This window comes from Sorex fumeus, unplaced genomic scaffold (genome assembly GCF_029834395.1).
Source record: "Sorex fumeus unplaced genomic scaffold, SorFum_2.1 ptg000111l, whole genome shotgun sequence".
Taxonomy (NCBI): Eukaryota; Metazoa; Chordata; class Mammalia; order Eulipotyphla; family Soricidae; genus Sorex; species Sorex fumeus.
The window spans coordinates 9020207-9029066 of NW_026606168.1; the positions used below are offsets into that span (position 1 = coordinate 9020207).

Sequence of the window (8860 nt, forward strand, 5' to 3'; positions counted from 1 at the left end):
AAAAATGATGGGCCTGGAGAAATAGTACAATGGGTGGGGTGCTTGCCTTGCATCCGGCCCACCTGGGTTCGATTGCCAACATCCCATATGGTTGCCCAGGCACTGCCAGGTGTGCCCCAAAAACAAAAACAAAGAATGAAAATGAGAAGTTGGGAAACAGTTTTTTTTTTTTTTTTTTTTTGTGGTAGGGTGGGAGGGTCACTCCCAATGTGCTCATCAGACGATACAATAAGTGCCTAAGGATTGGACGACCCAGGGCTCTAGCACTTGAGCCATTGCCCCGACCCACGTTTTAACAAGAACTTGCTCTGGGTGGGAATGTCAAGTAGTCTGTTCCCCACATAGCAGCACTGAGTTCAGAGTGGCTTGTGGATTCCTTCAGTAGTGTCTTTTTCCATTCCAGGTAGACTAGGTCAGGTTCCTGTGTGTTCTCAGGACTCCTTCCCTCCCCCAGGGTTCTCCCCCTCCTCCCCCCCAGTACTTGGCCCCTCATTGCCACTGGGCATTGGCTGGGCGTGCGTAGCCCCTGTGTTTGCGCAAGGTCGTCACTGACCACATGAATTGATGAGTGTCTACTGCTTGTGTTTTCCTTCAGGATTGCCTTAGGTTATTTTCCAAAGAAGAAAAACTCACAGACAACAACAGGTTTTACTGCAGTCACTGCAGAGCTCGGCGGGACTCTCTCAAAAAAATAGAAATTTGGAAGTTACCACTTGTGCTTTTAGTGCATCTGAAACGGTAAAGGGGCCAGGCTTAAGATTCTACAAACTGTTTAATGATTTCCTGCAAAAAATGCTATGTCCTTTATCCATTGTTGTCTTAAATTCCTAAGTATTTGTAAGAGATGATGATCTGGTTGGAGCATCTGTAGGGAAGACATGCAGAAAGGATGAGGCTGTTAATTCACTTTGTGTTTACACCACCAGAGTGAACAAGACCACTACTTCATGCAATTCTGTATCTTAAAATCAGTGTAAATTAGTATACTTCAAATATATAAGGAATGATTTTGAGGATTTTATTAACAAATAACTTCTTCAGTTCTTTTTTTTTTTAAGGTAATGTTAGTGGGGGTCAAGAGAGGTAGTATTTGGTTTAAGGAACTCAACCCCTGAGCACAGCAGGGTATTACCAAGAAAACAAATGAATAAGAAAAAAATGTTCAGGGGTTGGGGACTTGTCACAAGTGGTTGAGCCTCTGCTTAACAGTGAGAGCTCAGTCCCTGGTATTTACATCACCAGATGGGGCGCCTATAGAAAAAATCACACACAGGCTCAGAGAGGGGTACAGAGGGCGGGGAGCATTCTTTATTCGGGAAGCACAGTTGCAGATAGCTACAGAGCAGTGCCAGGTGTGGCCCAAACAGAAATGTTTACATTTTTTGGAATTTTTTTATTATTTTATTGGAATTTTTATTTTTTTATTATTTTATTTAATCACCAAGAAATCCAGAGCTTTCATGTTTGAATTTCAGTCATAAAGTGATCGAACACCTATCCCTCCTCCAGTGCACATTTTCCACCACCAGTGTCCCCAGTATCCCCATTATTTTTTAATTATAATGTAGGAGCTCTGCTATTTATTCAGCCATTGATTAAGCTGATTGAATTGGGCATGAACTCCACATTACTTTTTTTTTAATTTTTAAATTTTATAAGTTAGCTCATAATGTTTGATTATATTCAATATTCAAACACCAATCCCACCACCAATATACCTTCCCACCACCAAATTCGGGATATTTCAATCCCAAACCCTAATCCTTATCCCAAAACACAACAGAAAGAATATATTTTGTATTATCTGTTATGAAGAACTGCTGAACATGCTTACAAAGAAGTGTTCATATAGGAAACAGTGTGAAGATTGTTCTATTTTGGCAGGTGCCATTAAAACATTCTACAGGATATCACTGACATGTTGTTAAAGTTTGAGTGATGTGAGCTTTGGTATATATATCTGAAAATATGTATATATGCATATATATGTATATTTCCCTCTATGATTTGTTGCCTACTATCTGCACCCCATCAAATGTGGTGTGGTAATTATAGAGAATGGGTATTTTATTTTTTTTTTAATGTAGGAGTAACTGCTATTTATTTAGCCATTGATTAAGCTGATTGAATTGGGCATGAACTCCACATTACTTTTTTATTCAGAATGTTTATTTTTTATTATTTTTTCAGTCACTGTGAGATTCAGTTACAAAGCTTTCCTATTTGAGTTTCAGTCATACAATGACCCATTACTCAACCCTCCCCCAGTGCACATCTTCTACCACCAAGAACCCCAGTATCTTTCCCCATCCCTCCCCGTGCCTCTATGGCAGATAATCTCCCCCATACTCTCGTTTGTATTGCTTGTTATGAGTAGTTGTGCTGGACTGGAGCGATAGAACAGCAGTAGGGCGTTTGCCATGCGCGCAGCTGGCCCGACCGACCCAGGTTCAATTCCTCTGCCCCTCTCGGAGAACCCAGCAAGCTGCTGAGAGTATCTCGCCCGGCAAGCTCCCTGTGACGTATTCAATATGCCAAGCACAGTAACAAGAAGTCTCAAAATGGAGATGTTACTGGGCCCGCTCGAGCAAATCGATGAACAACGGGAGGATAGTGTTGTGTGTTGTTGTTGTGTTATGAATAGCATAAGATGGCACATGGCGCGTGGCCACCAGGGTTTTTTAGGGGCAGGTGGAAGGATGACGCTTTTCCCTGTCTGAGGCACCCTAGTGAAGTTGGCCTTGTTTAAAGTCCGGAGGCATCTCTGCAGCGAGCTGTTCAGTTCGGAGATTCTTTTGTGTGTCTCTGGATCATTGCTGTTAAGGAGCTTAAGTAGCAGCCAGGAGCAGTTTGTGGGCATGACCGCTAGGGTCCCATGGGATGGGGGATGAGAGGGGCCAGCCCATCCCCTATTCCTTGATCCTGGAGTTTGCTGTCACTGAACCCGCCTACTTGCATTTCTCATTGGGTTCTGGAAGTTGGCAGCCACTGGGGATTTTAGGGGACAGGGGAGGGAAGACACCTGCCCCTGTCTGAGGCACCCTATTGAAGTCGGCCTGGTTTAAAATCTGGAGGCATCTTTGCAGCGAGCTGCTCAGTTTGGAGATTCTTTTGTGTGTCTCTGGATTGTGATCCTTGTTTCCATCTTTTCCAGAGAAATAAATTATTGGCATATGCCCTGCATCGCTGGTTTCAACTGGTTTCAACCGCTGGTTTCGCGGTTTTTGATCTCTTTCGAGATATATGGGTCTCTGAAATAAGGCCAATAAATGAGCTTGTGTAGCTGAGCAGAAGGTGGTTTGTGAATGTGACTTCCACATACCTAACTTTTGGCTGTTTAATTTCTTGGTAAATTTGGCTCCAAGTTGTTGGGGTCTGGCCAACTGTACAGCGGCAATTTTGGGGTATCGGGACTTCTGAAGGCACCATCAGGCTGCTGATGCATTCGCCCCGCAGGTACAGGTTGATGGCAGTACCATACCTCCGGATTTTTGTTTTAATAATGAAAAAATCTAGCTGTCTTGGGGCTGGAGTGATAGTACAGTGGGTTGGGTGTTTTCCTTGCACGTGAATGAACCAAGTTCAGTCCCCAGCATTCTAAGGATCTCCTGAGCATGCCAGAACACTCAGTCCTGAGTACATATCCAAAATTAACCCCTGAGTACTGCCAGGTATGACCTGGGGGGGAAAAATCTATCTTTTGTGAGGCTGAGTGCAGGGAATAGGGCGGTTGCTTACTTTGTTTCAATCCCTGGTGTCCCATGTGGTCCCCCAAATCTGGCAGGAGTGAGCACTGCTAGGTTGGGCCTAAATAAGAAAGCCAAACAAATAAAAAAATAGCATTGTAATAGGATAATGCAAAGGTTGTAAAATATGTTCCAAGTCTTTTTGCATTTATGTAGAGCACCTGTAGAATGTAAGTCAATTTTTTTTAGACTTTTTAAGTTAAAAAAATCTTTTTACGATCTGTAATTTTAGCAGTCACATTCAGATTCCTTTTTAAAAAAATCAACTAAGAATTATAGAGGTATAAATATGCTGATTTATGATTATTTCTTTCACAATTTTGCCTGTTATTCTTGGAGAATATCTAAAATAGGTACTTTGTGTGTTTTGGAGTGCCAGGAATCAAAAACTCAGGTTTTTTTTTTTTTTTTAATTTTTTAAAACTTTTTTATTAGTGAAACACCATGAGGTAGTTATAGACTTATAAATTTTCGTGCTTGGGTTTCAGTTATACAATGATCAAGTACCCATCCCTTCACCAGTGCCCATCCTCCACCACCACGGGTCCCAGCATACCTCTCACCCCCATCCCCCTCCCCCCCCCCCCCCCCCCCCCCCCCCCGTCCCACCCTGCCTCTGTGGCAGGGCATTCCCCCTTGTTCTCTCTCTCTTCTTTTGGGTACTGTGTTTTGCAAGAGAGGCATTGAGTGGCAATCATGTTTGGTCTATAGACTACTTTCAGCATGCTTCTCCCATCCTGGGAGGATCCTCACGACACCCTTTATTCGGTGCTCTCTTCTCTATCTGAGCTTCCTTTTCCCTTAGCATGTGTGGCTGGCCTCCAAGTCATGGAGCAAAATTCCTGGTACTAATCTCAGCCATTCCTGGGTGTTAGTCTCCCGTTTTGTTGCTTTATGTTCCCCAGATGAATGCAGTCTTTCTGTGTCTATCCCGCTCTGACTCATTTCACTTAACATGATACTTTCCATGTAGTACCACTTGTATGTAAATTTCATAACTTCATCTTTTCTAACAGCTACATAGTACTCCATTGTGTAAATGTACCAAAGTTTCTTTAACCAGTCATCTGTTCTTGGGCATTCAGGTTTTTTCCAGATTCTGGCTATTGTAAAGAGTGCTGCAATGAACAAACAATTGCAGATGTCACTTCGACTATACTTTTTTGCCTCTCTGGGATATATTTCCAGGAGTGCTATTGCTGGGTCAAATGGGAGATCAAATTCTAATTTTTTGAGAATCGTCCATACTGTTTTCCAAAAGGGCTGGACCAGCTGGCATTCCCACCAGCACTGAAGGAGGGTCCCTTTCTCGCCACATCTGCGCCAGCACCGGTTGCTTTTGTTCTTGTGGATGTGGGCCAGTCTCTGTGGTGTGAAATGATATCTCATTGTGGTTTTGATCTGCATCTCTCTGATGATTAGTGATGTAGACCATTTTCTCATGTGCCTTTTTGCCATTCAGATTTCTTCTTTGCGAAAGTTTCTGTTCATTTCCTCGCCCCATTTTTTGATGGGGTTGGGTGATTCCTTCTTGTGGAGTTCAACCAGTACCTTGTATATCCTTGATATCAACCCCTTGTCTGATGTGTATTTAGTGAATATCCTTTCCCATTCTGTAGGCTGTCTTTGTATTTTGGTCACTGTTTCTTTTGAGGTGCAGAAGCTTCTTAGTTTAAGATAGTCCCATTTGTCTATCTCTGTTTTCACTTGCTTGGCCAGTGGCGTGACATCTTTGAAGCTACCATTAGCTTCAATATCATGGAGAGTTTTGCCAACTTTGTCTTCAATAAACATTATGGATTCCAGTCTGATGTTGAGGTTGAGGTCATAAATCCATTTTGATCTTACTTTTGTGCATGGCGTTAGGCAGAGATCTGAGCCCACTTTTTTGCATGTAGCCGTCCAGTTTTGCCAGCACAATTTATTAAAGAGGCTTTCCCTGCTTCATTTCACTTTTCTTGCCCCCTTATGGAAGATTAGATGTTCATATGCTTGGGAGGAGATGTCAGTATATTCAACTCTGTTCCATTGGTCTGCAGCTCTGCCTTTGTTCCAGTACCATGTTGTTTTAATTATTACTGCTTTGTAGTAGAGCTTGAAGTTAGGTAGGTTGATTCCTCCCATTTTCTTTTTCCCAAGAATTGCTTTAGCTATTCGTGGGGGCTTATTGTTCCATATAAATTTCAGGAGTGTTTGCTCCATTTCTTTGAAGAATGTCATGGGTGTCCTTATAGGAATTGCATTGAATTTGTACAGTGCTTTGGGAAGTATTACCATTTTGACAATGTTGATTCTCCCCATCCATGAACAGGGGATATTTTTCCATTTCCTCGTGTCCTCTTTTATTTCCTGAAGTAGCGTTTTGTAGTTTTCTTTGTACAGGTCCTTTACTTCCTTAGTTAAGCTGATTCCCAGGTACTTGATTTTCTGGGGCACAATTGTGAATGGGATTGTTTTCTTCGTGTCACTTTCTTCTTTTTCACTATTTGCGTATAGGAAAGCCATTTTTGGGTATTGATTTTATAGCCTGCCACTTTACTATACAAGCCTGTTGTTTCCAGTTTCTTGGTAGAGGTTTTAGGGTTCTCTAAGTATAGTATCATATCATCTGCGAATAGTGAGAGCTTAATTTCTTCTTTCCCTACCTGGATGCCCTTAGTATCTTTTTCTTGCCTAATCGCTATTGCAAGTACTTCCAGTACTATATTGAACAGTAGTGGAGAGAGTGGGCATCCTTGTCTCGTCCCTGACCTTAGGGGGAAGGCTCTCAGTTTTTCCCCATTGAGGATGATGTTTGCTGTAAAAACTCAGGTTTTTAAAACTTGGAGATTAACGATAGGATGCCATTATTTCTGATCACAGGTCTACACGCCCATAGTTCCACGCTCTTATTGGCTCTGTAATTCTCTGCTTCACTGGAGAGCAGCTCCCTGTCTCCTGTCTGCTGGGATAAGCACATGGAGGGGAGGGCTTGCCTGCCTGTTACCAATAATCTGGCGGGCCTGTCAGCTGATTCGGAGTGGCCCCACTGCTGCCATGCTAGGTCTGACACTGGGCCAAGCATACTGCGTATGCTTAGTTTCCTCGTTGATAAAGTTGCAGAGAAACAAAAGTATTAGGCTATATTTGAGACAGATGCTATTATCCTGATGGAAGAGATAGTGTATGGGTTAAGGCTCTTGCATTGAACCCCAGTTCAAGTCCCTGGCATCCAGGAAGCGTGACCCCCCAAAATAGTGAATGAACTCGGGTTTAAATAAGATATATTACTAACTAATATATAATATAAAAGTGTTATTTTATTATATTAAAATATATTATTCCATTGTAGTCTGTCACTATAATCTATTTAATCTCTTGTTTTGCTCTGCAGTTTTTCCTATGATGGCAGGTGGAAGCAAAAATTACAGACATATGTGGACTTCCCATTAGAAAATCTTGATTTGTCTCAGTATGTTATTGGTCCAAAGAACAACTTGAAGAAATATAATTTGTTTTCTGTTTCGGTAAGTATCTCCTTGAGCCCAAATGTGTTCAGAGCTAACAACAACAACAAAAAACCCCAACCTGATAATTATTCTGAAATTGACATCTTGTCTGTGATTCCACTGAAAGGCTTTTCTGTTTCGCCTGACAGAATCACTACGGTGGGCTGGACGGAGGCCACTACACTGCCTACTGTAAGAACGCAGCCAGACAGCGCTGGTTTAAGTTTGATGATCATGAAGTCTCTGATATCTCCATTTCTTCTGTGAAATCTTCAGCAGCTTACATCCTCTTTTATACTTCAGTGGGACCACGAGCAGCTGATGTAGCCACATAAATTAAAAGTAGGGGATCAGCTAGTTAACCTTTGAAAAGGCTGAGCAACACAACTCTTGAAATGCGCATAACGATACTGGATAGCTCGAGCTGGAGTTGCAGAGCAACGGTATGATAGTGGGAGCTGTGTTACTGTCGCCACATATTTCAGGTCAGTGATATAAGAAAAAGCTGACAACATTTAACAAGTATTGCAGTAAGCACTCCTTGCAGGTACCATTTATTTAAAAAGAACTTTTGTAGTCTGCTCCAAAGTCAGAAATAATTAGCTAAGTATTATACTGGCCTAAAAACCATTGATATCCTTTCTTTTCCTTTTCACTGTATGGCCTTTTCACTTTCTAAATCCCAGCTTGACCTATGAATAATACTCTAGAATGATGTAAAGCAGATAGGAATGTATGTGTATATATTTATTGCACAATTGCACATCAAATCGATGTATATACTCTAATACATGGTCCTTTTGTGAAGCCTAGAACTCAGATAATTGCTTTTTTTGTTTTTTTCCCTTCTCTTGGCCTCTTCTGAGTAACTGCAGTGCTTTCTTAGGGAAATGACAGGGCAAAGCTGTTTTTCTGTTAGCTTTGGGCTGTATTTGTGCACTAAATCTTTATTCTAAAAAAAATAAAATGTAAAACTTTTCTTTAATTTTTTAAAATAAGAACTCTCATTTATACCTACATTAAAATCTTAATGAGAAAAATAATTTAAAACCCTTTTAAGTGTTCTGTCATTAATGTTAACATTACCAAACAGAATAGTGTAGAACTCTAGATTTTATACACCCATACACATGTTACCCTATTACATTAACTTAAAGTTTAGTTGACTTGGATCAGGACTCTTACTCCACTCATCCTTCGTCTGGACCCCAGAACTGTAGGTTCTCAGAGTTGGGAGTCAAAGTTAGAAGAAATAAAACTTTATCAAGACTTCAAGAGCCCTGAGGTTCAGAGGAAGAGGACTGGAAGTCAGGCATGACTGCATAGTGAACCACGTTTTAAACCACATCTTTACCAAGTGATGGAGTAAGTAGGAATAAAAGGTTAGAGGTGTTTGGAAAGTATTGTTTCTCAGGAATTCAGTGGCTATAGACGAATTCAAATAAAATATTGCAAATAAGACTCAAAGGTGCTTTTGAAAGTTCCCACCAATCTCAGCAAAGTCACAGAGTTTTATCTTAGGAAGGTGACCACATCTCATGTTTTACATTTAGTTCAGATACTTAGTTTGGTCAATAAGCTTTTTCTATTTTGGTTTAAAAAACTAAAAGTTTAGTTTAAAACTTT

At 41.1% G+C, this 8860-nt stretch overlaps 1 protein-coding gene across 1 annotated transcript in view; it reads left to right on the forward strand.

Annotated features, from left to right (window-relative positions):
• USP8 (ubiquitin specific peptidase 8) overlaps positions 1–8287 on the forward strand; it is a 61218-nt gene extending 52931 nt beyond the window's left edge. The window contains exons 18-20 of the mRNA XM_056135371.1: positions 596–738; positions 7120–7252; positions 7384–8287. Of these exons, the coding sequence (XP_055991346.1) occupies positions 596–738; positions 7120–7252; positions 7384–7569 (462 nt within the window). The 3' untranslated portion in view covers positions 7570–8287. The remainder of the gene's footprint in view (positions 1–595; positions 739–7119; positions 7253–7383) is intronic.
• The last annotated feature ends 573 nt before the right edge of the window (positions 8288–8860 follow it).